The sequence below is a fragment of the Furipterus horrens genome, unplaced genomic scaffold (assembly GCF_987537825.1).
Source record: "Furipterus horrens unplaced genomic scaffold, mFurHor1.1.pri manual_scaffold_6, whole genome shotgun sequence".
In the NCBI taxonomy this organism is placed as follows: Eukaryota; Metazoa; Chordata; class Mammalia; order Chiroptera; family Furipteridae; genus Furipterus; species Furipterus horrens.
The window spans coordinates 117,238,833-117,255,047 of NW_028327176.1; the positions used below are offsets into that span (position 1 = coordinate 117,238,833).

At 34.4% G+C, this 16,215-nt stretch overlaps 1 protein-coding gene across 1 annotated transcript in view; it reads left to right on the top strand.

Annotated features, from left to right (window-relative positions):
• The window catches only part of LOC150007274 (collagen alpha-1(XIX) chain-like), a 114,944-nt gene extending 99,365 nt beyond the window's left edge, over positions 1-15,579 (top strand). Inside the window, exons 10-12 of the mRNA XM_090280807.1 lie at positions 6,429-6,473; positions 14,874-14,900; positions 15,499-15,579. Of these exons, the coding sequence (XP_090136933.1) occupies positions 6,429-6,473; positions 14,874-14,900; positions 15,499-15,579 (153 nt within the window). The remainder of the gene's footprint in view (positions 1-6,428; positions 6,474-14,873; positions 14,901-15,498) is intronic.
• The last annotated feature ends 636 nt before the right edge of the window (positions 15,580-16,215 follow it).

Sequence of the window (16,215 nt, forward strand, 5' to 3'; positions counted from 1 at the left end):
AAGCCGTATAACGAAGGACAGACAGAAGAAACCATTTCACTGCAACAAGGCTGGTAGGGAGTGCAGAGGAGGTGCAAGAGGGCTGGCTGGACTTCCATGGGCAGCAGCTGAAGTTCCAGAGGAATATTGTAGTGGCTGGGGGTTCCCCTGAGAAGTGTGGGGTCTAAACCCCAAGCTGGACTCCCCAGCCTACAGCACAGAGCCAGAAAGAAACCCAAGATAACTTACAAATGTGAAAAAGAGCAGGGTTTCTGTCTGCCAGGGAGAGATAGCTAGAGATACAGAGAGCCTCTTAAAAGGCCATACAGACAATTTTGTTAGCAGCCACTTACCTTTGGCTCTGGCAGAGGGAAGGAAGAGTGGACTAGAGACACATGAGGAGAGTCTGGGGTTTGTGACTCTAGGGAGAGAACTGAAGAAGTAGCCACAAGGATCCCTATACTGAGACATTCCTCATACTGCAGAAGCCATCTTTCTCAGGCAGAGCACTTCTCTCCCAGTGGCATCTGCCTGAGGGGAAACAAGAGCCCTGCCCACAGGAATTGCAGTGCTCCACTCTGTGGAGCTTAAACTGGGCTGCTGATTATGGCCTGATTAGCTTAACAACTGATCAGTTTAACAACTAAGGCAGAAAATACAAAGAAGCAGCCAAAATGGGAAGACAAAGAAACAGATCCTAAATGAAAGAACAAGAGAATTCTCCAGAAGAACTAGATGAAATGGAGGCAAGCAATTTATCAGATAGAGTAATGATAATAAGGGTACTCAACAGCATGAAAAAAAACAAAAAACAAAAACATATAAATCATAAAAAAGGGCCAATCAGAAATAAAGAATGCAATATATGAAATAAATACTACACTGGAAGGAATAAACAGTAGGTTAGATGAAGTCAAGGATGGAATCAGTGATTTGAAAGACAAGTTAGAAAAAAACATCCAGGCAAAGCAGGGGAAAAAAAAAGAAGAAGAAGGGTGCTTAAGCAATCTGTTCAAACATGAACTCCAGGAGATTTTGATGAAGGCTCAAGCTTGAGAACCACTGTTCGAAATAATAACATGAAAATTTCAAATAGAATCAATGGTGGCAGTTCCAGTAATATGGCAGCAAAGCAAAGGCTCCAACCTCTTGGGGCATACTGCCAGCTGCTTAAAGGCCTCTCACCAAGGAAGGAAATCACTTGTGCCTCTGCACAGAGAAGCATCCATCCCCCTCTCCCCAGCCTCACTAGCATCTCTCCCTGATGCTGTAGTCTTAGAGATTAGCACAACTGCAGAGACCTGATAGCCCAACCCAGGTGCTCTTGCTGTTGCCCAAACATAAGTTTGTTATCTGTTCCCCCACACACTATCTACTCAACTTGAGCCTGGCAAAGCACCTCCCACTTATACCTCTCTTATACTCATTCTGCAGTAAGTGAAACAACAAATTAAAGGTGCTATTATAATCACTAGTCTACCCACTCTTCCAGGTGAAGTTGTGTCTCCCGCAGCCCCATGAGCATGGTTGACCAGACAGCTGCACTGCAATTCTCCCAAATCAGCAGGAAAGAGGCCAGAGCTCAGAATCCTGGCTATAATTAATAACCAGAAGGATGCATCCCCAGCACCCTTATCTCTCCATAGACAATGATCCTTATCAAGACTGCAGATCTTCACCCAAAATCCAATGGACTCAACTGTCATTAGCCCCACATACCTTCCTGTTTCAAATCTAAACTCCCAAGGGCCTCCTCTTGTCTCACTTACTGATGTCTAACTCAACCATCACTCCCTACTGTTTCACCTTATACACCAACCAATCAGTCAATCAATCTCTCTCTCTCTCTCTCTCTCTATATATATATATATATGTGTGTGTGTGTGTGTGTGTGTGTGTGTGTGTGTATGAATGGAAGAAACTAAAAATTCTCCCAAGTAATTGTTTCAAGTAAAATGGCATTGAGTATGTCTTCAAAACTGATCTAAAGGCAATGTTTGAAATTTACCAGTAGATCACTCAGGAGACTACAAGTTTGACTGGTCTAGGACATGAGAGAATGTTTGAATGATTCTGTAATCAGAGTTTTTACCAGGAGATTTGAGAACTAAAAATATTGAATTGGCAATATTGCTGACAGTGAAGATAGACACAATTTAGTCCTTACTCCTTAATTTCCCACTAAGACTTTGTCTCACCTCTCTTTCTCCTCGGGTTTTTCTTTAGCTCCATAAGCTACTACTGTCATTACTTCTTTTTTTTTTTTCCAAAAAAGTATTTGTAACAGTGTATACTGTATCAGTGTCTGTTACTGGATTACATGCCATATCTTATTATCATGTGTAACTTGTAATATGATACAAAACATTATATTGGGCCAACAGATAAAAATAATTCTGCTCTTTATGGGCAAGTGGACATATTTCTGTGATGAGTAACACATGCTTAATTTCCATAGAATATCCCCTGTCATCAAATACTCAATATATACTTTTACTATTTCTTGATCAAATGAAATTGGAAGTTCCTAATACTTTTGTGTGATGCCTGATGTTTAGAAGCTAACAAAAAATTTTAATACAAATATATTTATTACATAGATAAGTACATTATATTTTATTGATGCTTCAACAGTTAATTACATTAGCAACAAAGTTTTACCTTTAGTGTTTAATATATACGATGATATAGCAGTTATGCTGTAGAATATTTATGTAAATTAATCTGATCTAAAAAAGGCTTAGTCTTTAAAACAATATGTGTGTATGTATATAGCAGTACACCTCTGGTGAAAATGATTTAAACTTTCCAAAAACGAATTAATGAAAAAATAAAAATGTCTTTAGATTTAGACAGAATATAGTATTGCTCTATTAAAGTTTGAAGATGCAATATTTTTCTTCATATATGTGAATAAGGAATTCTATGGAATTCTATCTAACTTTATTCTAGGTAATGCTTAAAAAACTGTTGTCTTATAAACTGGAAATGTTTGCTAGAAATAAGACAGGTCAGTGGAATTGTTAGTTTATTTTGAGCTGTCTAAACTTGGAAACTCAGGACCTAGTCAATGCCTATAAACAGCTAAATTTCTAAGAATATCCCATTCTAGGTGGTGTACTGTTTACAAACCAGACTCATCAAAGAGATGAGCCATGAATTCCAATAATGGAAACTGATAGGCATCTGCAGGAAACCTTTTTACCCAAGACAGGAAACAGATGAATGGAAGGAACTAAAAATCCTCCCAAGTAATTGTGTCAAGTAAAATGGGATTGGGTATGTCTTCAAAATTTATCTAAAGGCTATCAATAGATTAAAGCAAGAAAGTTGCATATATATATATATGCATGTTTATATATCTATTGAATGGATGGATAAGTAGATACATATATACATACAGCTTTTAGACAAGAGATCACTTACAAGCCAGAATTAAATCTTTTCCATGAGAGGGTGTGGGGTGGTGGTTAGGTGCACAGAGCTGAAGTGTGTGGGGTTGAATTTCAGTTTTATCACCTATTGATTGTATAATCATCTGCAATAAGATGGTCATAATAATAATGTTTACCTGATAGGTTTGTCATGAACACATGGTCAATAGGAAGCTTGTGTCGGACTTTAATATTATGTTTAGAAGGGTGAAAGAGAAAAGATGAAATAACGGATACTAAATACCATGTAGGAAAACATGGGCTATAGAAACAAAAACCTCAATTCAAATCTCAAATAATGTCACCAGTTGGGCAAACTGTAGCACGTTTCTGAAACTCTCAGACATTCCATTTCTTATTTTTAAAATGGAAGTACTAATCCTGGATTTGTGAGATAAGAGATAGATGGAAAACTCCTGCACTTCATAGACATTCAAAATTAGGCTACGTTTTCCCCAAAACATTAGAGCTAATTATTAAAGACTGCAAAAACTTCTTTATTCATTTGTTTTTGGTAGCTAATAACATTTATGCTGTGTACTTCCTTCAGGGTGAAAATGGTTTACATGGAGCTCCAGGCTTACCTGGTCAAAAGGAAGAGAGTTTTTGAGTATTTCATGTTACTTAAGAATTTTAACATCTTGAAAATTGAATTTGTATATACTGTAGTGAAGATTCAGAAAATGTATTTGATGAAACTGAATTCCCTGACTCTTAGAAATCCACTAACCAGTCTTTCCAAAGAAAACTTACTAATGGATCTTTCCAAAGAGAACCCATGGAAACAATCCATTCTCAAACGGGCCAACCACTTGAGAAGAGACTTTGTCAGCGAGTATTAGCAACATGCTTCTCCAGAGACTACAATAATGATGCTTTCTAGGGGCCATAGGAATGTATACACCTGCTCTAGAAATGTTTTCATTGTTATTTGACATTATCTAAAGTGAAGAATAAAACCATTTTTACTGCCTTTGACAGTGTTTGGTTTTTTCTTATTTATCTTCTTTTTTGTATATCCCAGATTGAGCTAAATGTGATAGTTACAATGACAAAATAATAAATGCTACAAAAATGCAATTGCTTCAAAAATATCTCTTGTTCAGAAAGATAAGTTCATAATAAGTTAGGATTTTTGCATTGTTGAGCCTCCTTTTTACTGTGCCTAATATCTTCCTCTTAACCAAGGTGAACTTCACTTCCATCCCTTTGCTGTCTATAAGGGCTGCTTTGTCCTCCTGGAAAGGAGTATGCTGTGTGTGATCAGCATTACTAGAAACACAGGGGCTGGTCTATTCCAGTTTCCTGGAGAGATGGAGAGTCACTTCAACTGGGGCCAGCTGTCATACCACCCCAATAATTCCACTATAGGGGAGAGAATTATTGTTATAATTTTTATTATTTATTTATTTTTACTGTCCTATTACATTTGTCCCAATTTTTTTCCTAGATGAGAGCATTATTGATGCAATAGTAAGTAGATGCCTGTCAAAGCCAAACATACAATTTCTATGCTCTGGAGAAGTTTTATGGGTCTTAGCAACAGAAGTTACTATTACATCTAGGTTTTTCTCTATAGCTAAAAATTATCATTAAAAAGATATAAACTTTGAGTTTTTGAAAAATCTTTCTTTCCTTGGCTTGATAAAAATTATAAGATTGAGCTGGGAGTGATGCAATAGCAAGCTTCTGAATTTCTTCACAGAAGTTCTAGACAAAACCCATTGATACAGCATGTGCTGCCTCTGCAAGTCAAGTTACAAGCCAAGGATGTGCAGATTTATCTGCAGGGAAATAGTTTTGGACTTTCCAGCAGCTGTTTGTGGTGCCTGCATCATGCTGTCATTGTGGCTGATATACTGGGGGTATTTAGCAGCTTCAATGTCAGCTTGAATTAACAGATCAAGTTAAAGTCTGTATTTTAGGGAAAATGGTAGAAAAAAAGATACACCATGCATTTATACCCCAATACTATCCTATTTTATTTCCTGATACACTTTTTGAGGGTAGATGAAGCAGAAATAATTATTTAATCTTGTGTATGTATATATACACATTTACATATATTTCATTAGATAGAGAATATACACAGAGACTATATGTATAGGAAAAAACTGACATTGCTTTTCTAACATGAATTTTAATTATATTAAGTGTTACCTTACTGAAGCATTACAGGAAAAAAAAACTGGAGATAAGAAACCTTTCATCCATTGTTTTGGTGCACTCAGGAGGTGTTTGTTGAGTGCTTCTTGTGGGTGGAGGGGTGCAAATGACTCTTCCAGATATTTACTTACTGACTGTATTGTCATGACTGTCTGACATATATTTGGTGTTCAATGAATATTTGTTGAATGTTTGAATGAAACATCAGTAGTATAAATACCTGTGCAGAATTAAGTGGGAAAATAAATTTGTCAGATGAATGAGGGTTTAGTTGAAGAACAGGGGACTTACATCTTTTAGCATAAATGTGGTGATTGAGAGTCAATCCCCTACCTGCAACTAAGAGGCATGAGATCTGATCTGGGTGATAAACTGCCTGATGCGGTGTCAGAGCTGGAGCCAGAACGCTAAGGTTCACCCCTGAACTTGTTCATTATACAACTCTCACTGGAAGAGCGCTCATAGAAGTTAACTTGGGAAGGGTGTTTCTATTGGATCTAGTGAAATAAATGGCAACAATAATAACTAAGCCTGTGTGAGGGGCTATGTTGATGCATTTAATTCTCAAAACACCTATGGTACTATATATGAAGAAATTAAGTTTTATGGAGATTATATTTCATTGGAAGTAGTGAAGGTGTAGCTTGTACCCTAGAAAATTATTCCTTCAGTATTTAGGAATATTTAAGTCTTGTACAACTTAATATTTGTTTAGAGGTTACCTATTAGATATTGTCCTTATAATTATTGATTTTTTTCAGTGTTAGAAATGTTATAATAGTTATTATAATAATTATGTATTAAAAGCAGTGTTCCTATTACTATACATGTTGTATTTATCTTCTGTAGGGAGAGCAAGGTACTGAAGGCAGCAAAGGAGAAATTGGTGAAAAGGTAAATATCTCTCTTTACATACACATTTGTAAAAATAAATTGTGTTCCTGAAAATATTTTCAAGCAGAATATATAACTTGTTTGTGCTTTCATATAAGCAATTGAATAATCATATGGAATTGATTCAAAGTATTTGTTTCAATTAAGGTTGACTTGATGTTTGTCAGATATTGATGTTTGTCAGAAATCTTTCAAAATAAGTTTGGATGGTTATTATATCTAGACATTTTTATTTAAATACATTCCATCAATATATAAATGATGCAAACATTTATTAAGCATTATATTTTTGTTATAACATCATTAATGGACTAAGTGCTCAAGTCTTTAAATGCTTTTAGTATACACCTAACTTATTAGTGGAATTTTTCCTGAGGAAATAAACAAGAAGAACTAACTATAATAAGGCCCAACAGAAAAGAGATGAAACACTCAAAATAGTCTGAAATATTTTAATATAAGGATGGTTTAAATGATATGGTCAAGGTATAAAAAAGAAAGACTACAAAGATTGTGCATTATCTTAGATCGAGTTACAGTGGACTCCTTAAAGTCCACATGGTCTCTGGTTACCAGTCCCAGAGTCAAAGAAAACCACAGTGAGAGGGCCAGATAAAAACTGAATAAATCAGCTAACCCAATATTCAAGCAATCTTTTTATTTTTATTATTCAAATGTGTAGCTTTCTCCTGAAAGTACAGAAATTAGGAAGTGCCTTAGTTATCTAAAATTTCCCTTAAGAAAAGCATTTGAATCCTTCTGCACTTCATAAGTGTACTTTCGTTTTTAAATAGAATAAAAGCAGAACCATTCCTTTGTTTCAGAAAATGTCATGGAATTGGACAGCCAGAGGAGGGCTAGATAGGAGAATAGATAATCTCAAATATTAAATTGCTTATATTTAGTTTTCTTGGTGGTGATCAATTATTTCCCTTCTCAATAAATGGTTATAGACAGAATGAGCATTTACTATAACTGTAAGACAAATTGTACATGATGTAAGTTACTGGATAATTTTGCTCACAGAACTGTGAGGGAGATAAAAGGATAGCCATATAACGATCATATAATTGAGCATAATTAAGTGATGATTGTTTTTAAAAGTGAGTCTCTCTTCTGAAGAATCCTTTTGAATATTTTTGCTTTGGAATAACAGTTATTTCAAGGCCATGCTTTCAACTGAACACTTTATTTATACATATTTCTGTTTCATTTCATGGGATTTTACCTATAGGAATAGGTGAGAATAAGCAAGGAAAATGGATATACTATCTGTAATTTAAAGTCATCACCTCACTAAAATATTAGTGGTTATTTTTATATTTTTATACATAGTTGGTATTGCTCAGTGATAAACTGATTCTCATGGGCTCTGAGGTATAGGAAAACAGTATATTTGACTTCAAAGATTTCCCTTCTAATTTTTTTGTACCAATGAACTATTGTCTTCCAATAGTTAATTTCACCATAAAGTGAAAATATTTATGGAGAATGGCTATGATATCAGGAAGAAATAAAGCATTAAATAGAAAAGACAATACCTTGAATTAGAATTACAGTTCAAATGGTGTATAGTGAGATAGATGTAATATTCATATAATAACCCTATGGCAAAAGAATATGTTCTGCTTTGATTATTATTTACCACATATCAAATATGTATATATACATATATATATTTCAGTGTTGCATGTTATATATTCTGATTTTAACCACATTAATTTTTTCATAAGATAAATAATTGAGGTCATCTTTTTGTTTCTCAATTATAAATGTTTGTTTCTAGATTAGTTAGATAAGAAAAGTATGCAAAGCACTCACTTTTGTGTGACACCAGTATGAGATTCTTGGACTGGTTTTAACATGATTTGTTTCTGAACAAAGACAATCTAACTTGAATTTTAATTTTTGTAGAAAACTGAGTATATAATTACTATAAGACCTACCTTTCTTCTTCATTTACATTATTATGACCTTTATTGTTTTTAAAATTTGACTGTTTTGCAGATTCATAGGCACAGAGATCAGACTGATGGTTGCCAGAGGAAAGGGGGTAGAGGATGCATGAAAAGTTGAAGGGATTGAAAAGTACAAATTAGTAATTACAAAATAGTCATGGGGATGTAGGTACAGAATAGGGAATATAGTTGATAATATTGTAATAATTATGTATGGTGTCAGGTGGGTACTTGAAACAGTGGGTGGGTCGTTTTGTGAAGTATGATTGTCTACCCACTATGCTGTACACCTGAAACTAATACAAAATAAAATTGACTATAAGTGGTAACTGAAACCAAAACTGACTGTTTTGAATGACAAAATTCACTAGTTGCAAAATAAAATAATTCAGCAAGTTTTTCAGAGATATCACATCTACCAAAGGCTCATGGCTACTGATCCAAAAAGAATTATATTAACTTCAAAGATAAAACCCTATTTGATGATTTCAGGGGTTGTTTCTATAATCCAGTATAAGCTAAGTAGAGAAATCTGCCGCTTTTCATTATGGCTAGAAAACTAGACTTTAGGCCAGTTTAACGCTTAAGTCAGAGTAAGTGGTTCCTCAGTGTGTTGAATACCCTGCCCTTAGTCCAGAGAAGAACCCATAAGACTTGAACAAGTATAGGGAATCTCACTTGAAAGTATATTCCTTGGTCGATTGCAACTTATAAGAGGAGAGAAGCTTATATAGTACCCAAGCAAACACAATTCAGCCAGCTCAGTTCTCAAGTAAAAAAAATATTTCAAGGGGTGGTTCATTCTCTCAAAAATTAGTTACTGCCCTGGCTGGTGTGGCTCAGTGGATTGAGCACTGGCCTGCAAACTGAAGGGTCACCGGTTCAATTTCCAGTCAAGTCATATATCTGGGTTGTGAACCAGGTCTGTAGTGGGGGGCGCGTGAGAGGCAATCATACATTGATGTCTCTCTTCCTCTTTTTCTCCCTCCTTTCCCCTCTCTTTAAAAGTAAGTAAAAAAAATCTTTTTTAAAAACTAGTTACGTATGCTGTCAGGAATTTCCCAGAACACAGCTATTTTCAAGTTCATCACGCTCTGGTTCATCATGCAGATGTATAGGAATGATCTACTTCCACTGCCCCATTCCTGGCTGGAAAGGTCAGGTGAGCACCGCTCATGGATCCTTCACCTCTAACAGCTCTCTTTGTGAGGCAGAAGGAATGAGATCTATATTCCTGCTTCTCTGCTTTTATAGGAGTGATCTTAAACATCCCTTCTTGGGGGGATTTTCCTTAGGTTACTTCAGTGTTATTGCAGGTGTTGTATGGGCAACTAGTACTATGAACATAATGGAGTCTGCTCTTGAGGTGGCAGTTATGCCCATGATGCCAGCCTTGCCAGCAATGATGCAGTCAGACTCTTGTTATATGACCAAATGTAAATGCATGAGCTAAGCTCTGAACATCACATTCAAAAAAGACCATTTAGCCGGGGTCCATGGAAATGATCATCATTCTTAAACCCTGAGCCCAAGCTTTTTACTTTAGGTATTTAGGAAAATAGGACTGTTACTTAGTTACATTTATGAGAAGAAGCAAATAAAAAGCAGAGGTAGATAGCTGCTTTATTACAGCATTCAATATTTTTAAGTACTTACTTCAAATCATGTAATTTAGTTTGCTTTTAAAATTGCCATTCTTCTATTTTGTCGTTCAAGCCCTGACTAACTTAAAGTTTAAAAACTAATTTCTGCAATGTTTAATGTGATTCCATTGAACTGTATTGTTAAATATTATTTGATTGTGAGACAGAAACAAGTGACAACTGCTCCTGAGGCCACACTTTCCCTGACATTTTCCCTATAATTTCTAGGTAAAATGTTGCTCATTAAATAGTGACATTTACCTTAACATGGGCACATATAGTAGTAGTAGCAAATCCTCACAACAGAATAACAGGAAATAGATTCAGTGCTGCTGCATTTCAATAATGACTTGAATAGAAACAAAAATGAATGATTAAGCTATAAAATAGGTAGGTAAAGACATTTTTCAGTAAGCATTTTCCATTCCTCCAATTACATCTTCAAAAGCAACAAAGGCAGAAAGTTATACTTCATACATAAAGTCAACACTAAGTTGCTTTATGTTTTCAACATTAAAAATGTATCAGCACCTGTGACACAACAAAAGTTAAAAGTCAAGACTATTTTATACTAGTACCACAAATAAGTAAATTTGCCTGTCAGTAAATAACTATCATAAGGTTATAGTCAATCAGACAATTAATGCTAATTATTTACTACTAGAAACAACAATTTTGGCTTCAAATAAATCAAGACTCTTTACACTGGAAAATATTTGTACTTATTCATATGTCAATTTTTCATTCAGTCACTGACTAAATGAACATAGAACTTGAATTTCACGTTGAATTTGAAAGAATAACTGTGATATTTTGGCCGTTTAGACTTTGTTAGAGAATTAGAAAAATCCTGAGTAACTATATAAAATGCATAAAGTATTCTTCAGAACATTCTAGGGGCAGCATCTAGATCATCCTGCAAGGAGCACACATTTCTACTTTATAAAATACCACTCCAAAAAGAGCTCAGACATGACAATACAGTTGTGGGTTTGATTGTGACCTATCATAGAATAATTGGATTCATGTATTCCTGTATTCCATGTTTCAATCCATCTCTGTCATGACAACTGTGTGTATCTGGACATTTTCCTTGCTTTCTTTACCTTAACCTCCTTTTCTATAAAATAAACATAATTCCTACCTCATGGGATGACTGTAAGAGTTAAATAATATCTCATAAATAAAAAGTGCTTATAAATGCTAATATCCCCAACAGCCAAAATATGAAAAATATAAATATTTATATTATGAAGAACATAGATTTTATATAATCGTCTAATTTTTCAAAATTTACCTAATACTACTTCCTAATTCTCTTTCTAAATATAAGTAAACAAAAGACAAGAGGATCTATTAATTAGCTACTGGTGTGTAACAAGGCGCCTGAAAATATAGTGGCTAAAAACATCATTTATTTACCTAGTTGAAAACTCTGTGGATTGGTAATTCAGGATGGACCTAATTCAGTGATTCTATTGTCTCATCTGATCTTATTCTGTTTGCTTATATGGTATATCTCTTCTCACCTGGCAGGTTGGCTGAGAGTGGCTGTTCTAGATTGGCTTCTGATAGATAACATGTGTACTCATCCTCCAACAATTATCCTGGTCTTGTTCTCAGATAAACTTATGGAGAAAAATATAAGACAAGCAGAAGCATCTAAGGCCTCTTGAGCACTCCCCACCCACAACTCAGAATTAGCATGTCTTCATCTCTGCCACACTTAGTTGGACAGAACAAGTCCCAAGCCCAGCCCAGGTCCAAGAAGTAGGAAAATAGATGCCACCCCTTAATGATACATGCAGCAGAGTAACATTGCAAGGGGTATGGATACATGAAGGCTGAAATATGAGGCCACTTTTATAATAAATGGAACACAAATAAGATTATTTATTTACTTATTTCTTTTTTGATAATTTTTTTATTTTAATATAACAAACTCTGCTTCAGAGTAAAAAAGTTGAGTAGATTTAACTATTAGAACATATATTCTCCCATGACTTGCAGTATAATTCTTAAGATTATGTTTACATAGTAGGACTTGGAGACTGTGCCAAAGATATCTTTCTATTTGAAATGGCAGAAATGCTTCATGTGTAATAGGAAAATATTTTCGAAAAAGGAAATTCTTAATTGGAATGGGAATAGGGAAATATATCAAATAATTAAACCAAGAAGTGAGTTAGTACTTAGTCTCATGTGCTTATTAATTTTAGCAAAAATTAAACTCAGACTACAACTGGAAAAAGCAGGTGGTCAGAGTTGAGAGATATTTTTAGAATTTCACAGTTAAAACTTTCTTGGCAATTATGCCTTGTATTCTAAACTAATGCAAGAATGTTAAATACTGTTATAAATATAGCGGTTTTCCATCATCACTGTCGACACACTCTCTGACTTCCTTTGAATTCTGTCTTCGTTCACCTCCTAGATTTCTAATCAACAACGACATGTTAAGCAATTGTTTCAGTTAACCTGGTCACATGCAAAACTTCTACAACTTTTAGGAAGGACATACTTGTTTGATTTGACAGCTGACTTGAAAAATGAAGAGAACAGATGGAGTAGAATAATTGTGATTCAAAAATCACAAAAATTTATCTGTGGCCAAAGCCAATTGGAATGAGAGTAACCATGCCAACTTTTAATTAGCCATGGTAACAAGCAATTGAGAAGTGTAATAGTGATCCCATAGCCAAGCAAGAGGCTTAACATTAGTTACTACTGATTGTGTGTCATTTTTTTCTTCTCTATGATGCTAGTGAATAACTAGATTTATGTGGAATATGCTTAACCCTCTATTGCTGCATCTTTAATAGTGGTTATAGAAAAAGTAAAGTATCAAAAAGAGGAGAGGCATGAAACAGAGGAGAATAATCATCAAGGGCTATAATATTTCATGAATATTAAATTGTCTTTTAAAGTATTATTTTTAATAATTGCATAATACTTCATTATATGGATATGTTATATTTTATTTGGCCATTCCATTGTTGGAAATTTGTCTTAACTATTTTTGTTTGTTTTAGCTAGTACTGAATATTTAATGTACTTAAAATATAATGCAGAATTTGAATACTTTAGCAAGCACCTTTAAACACATCTTTTGTTCTTCCTTTAAACTAGATTTCAGGAATTAGAATTGCTCGGTTGATAATTATGGAAATTTTAAAGATTCTTGATACATATATCCATATTAGTTTCCTGAAAGGTTTATTTTTAATCAATTAACACATTCATGAGTAGTAGTTGCATCTTTATTCTACCCTGACTAGCTTTAACTATTACATTTTTAAATATTTGTCAATTTTTTAATCAATAAGTATTCAATTTAACTTTTATTTCTTTAACTACATCACATTAAACCTTTATAGACATGCACAACCCAGATAATAATCCTATATAATTTGTTATATGTATTATTCGCATCTTAAGGTTTGCTTTTATTGCTTATTGTGTGTTGATATATGTATAGAAATTTTAAATTTCTTGTTCGACTTGGGTATTTTTTTTCAATCTTTTAAACTACCTCCATGTTTTCAATTTCTATGCTTCACAAAATCAGTTTAATATTCACTCATATTTTCTTCTAGTTTTGTTTTTATATATTTTAACCCTTTCTTCAACCTAAAATTTAGTTTGGTGATTATATTAAGATGAAAATGAACTCAATTTTTCTCCCAATACCTCGTGAAGCTTTCTTCATCATATGCTAATTCTGACATATTAAGATTATTTGGGGAGTATGTATTCTGTCTTTTAATTACTATACAGATGCTACATTATTTTATTTTAGCTTATATAATATATTTTAACATCTAGGACTGTAAATTTCATTTTATTACTTATTTTTCAAATGTTTTCTTTATAGTTTTTACTCAATTATAGTGTTGCTTGCTAAATGTTTAAATTTGAATAGCTACACACTCTGATTTCCTCAGCTTTGAACTGAGAATAATAGTGGTACCTGGTGGCTTTGTGTAAAATATAAATGATATTATCATGCAAAGGATACTAATCAGTGCCTGGCACATAGTAATATGCTGAGTACTTGCTTTTACTTTTGTCTTCCTTGTGAATGTAGTACCAATTCACCTAATTCCAAAATATAAATATAATTGGCATTTTGGTTTATGTTGAATATACATATTGATTTGGGATGTAGCAGAGTGTGGGTGAGCCTCAGAGGGTTTAGAATCAGGAACTAAAAAGCCCTGTAAGAACTTAGACAGTTCTGCATTCTCTTTTCCTCTCTGGCTGAATGATTTATTTTCTCTGGGAAACTGCTCTGTTCTCTTGTTTGTCTTACGTCCTGACTCTGCTTCCTCATATGTAAACTTAGTATTCAATGACCACTCCAAAATAATAGCCTTGTCCCTCAGTTTGCATATGTTCATTAAATCCTGGGCTAATGAAAATATGTGGTTGCTGGGACTCCTGTCCCCATCGTGAATATAGAGAAACTAATTGACTCACTTCTGGTCTGATCACCTGTGTCTGGAAAGCCCTGCAACCAACTCAGGATTTACAGGCAATGTATGGGATTTTTAAGAAGGGGTGTGGGATGAAAAAAATAAAGATAGGCAGCCATAGGACTATGAGTACTGCTGATATATGGAAAAGCTGTTGATTTTTTAAATCTTTAGTATCTGGTCAGTTTACTCAATTTTCTTGTTGGCCCTACTTGCTAAAAGTGATATACATGATAGTATTATTGGGAAAAAAAACACAATAGTGATTTTGGCTACTTCATTCCAATTATTTTAATTTTCCTCATGTTTCATGTCTTGTTATAGATTGGTGAAAGACGCAGAATAGAAAAGGTAAATGTAGGGTGACTATTTAGGAGACCTCTGCAGCCAAAAAAGAGATGATTGTAGCTTACAATTTTGGTGGAGATGTAAAGAAGTGGACAGAATTGAGATATAATTTAGAGATAGTATCAACTGACTTGGGCGATTTGGGGATGAGAGAGAAGATGACAATAGAGATTTTTGTCACATTTCTGGCCATTGTGCATTGGAAGAGGAACAAATTTGGATTGGTGTTTATACCACAAATTTTAGAGGCACATAAAGCATCTAATTAGACCTGAGTTGAAGTTCAGAAAAAAGTCTGCACTGCAGTTACATGGAAGGGGGTGGGAGGTTAGTTAACACCAAGCAATGGGAGTGGGTCAGATTGCATAAGGAGAGATGTTGGAAGTGGAAGAAGGCCTGTGACTGTGAGTGGAGAAACTTAAATATTCAGAAGTTGAGTAGAGGAAGAAGAAGAGTATGGGAAAGAGGTATTTGGAGAAGTACAGGGAAAATAAGTGGAATGTGTTGTCAAATAGAAGAAACTGTTTAAGAAAGTGAAATGTTCAAAATGTTCAAAATGTTACATAGAAGTCAAATAAAGTAATATCAGTTATCCCTATAGGTCATTGGTGACTTTGGCAAAGGTGATTTCAGTGGAATAATGAGGGTAGATGCTGCCAAGTTGGAGTTTGTTGAAGGGTAAATTGCAAATTAGAGTGTTCAGGAAATCTTCTCACAAACTGGCTGTGAAGGGGGCAACAATAGAACAGAAGCTGGAAAAGATGTGGATTATTGAAGAAAACCTTAATACCCCAGTATTCATAGCAGTCATGAGGTCCTTGATAGGGAAGTATTCTTGATCAAGAAAATGTTCTTGATCAGAAGAAAAGTACAGACCAAGCTCACTGACAGTTATAAATGTCTTACACTTCCTAAAGAATGTTGTACTTAAGTCAATAGTAGTATTGTATTAAAGAATTCTAGCTAAAAGCAAGAATATGACAAAGGTGTCACCATTAATTTTATTGAACAGTATTCTGAAATTTCTGTCCAACATGAGTTTTACTTCCAAATTATAGTTTAAATCTATCCATTTCTCTCCGTCTCCCCAATATAACTAAGTTGTAATTATTTATTAGTCATCTCTTGACTAATCTCCCTGATTTCACTCTTGCTCTTTTCTCATTCATTCTCCAAATCACAGGGAGATGCATCTCTATAAAACTAATTACATGGCTCTTGTGTTTGAAATAATTAGTTGTTTCCTATTAAATTAAAATCCAAAATCCTGCGCAGTGTGGCCTATACTTGCCTCTCTGAACTCATCTTCCCCACATTC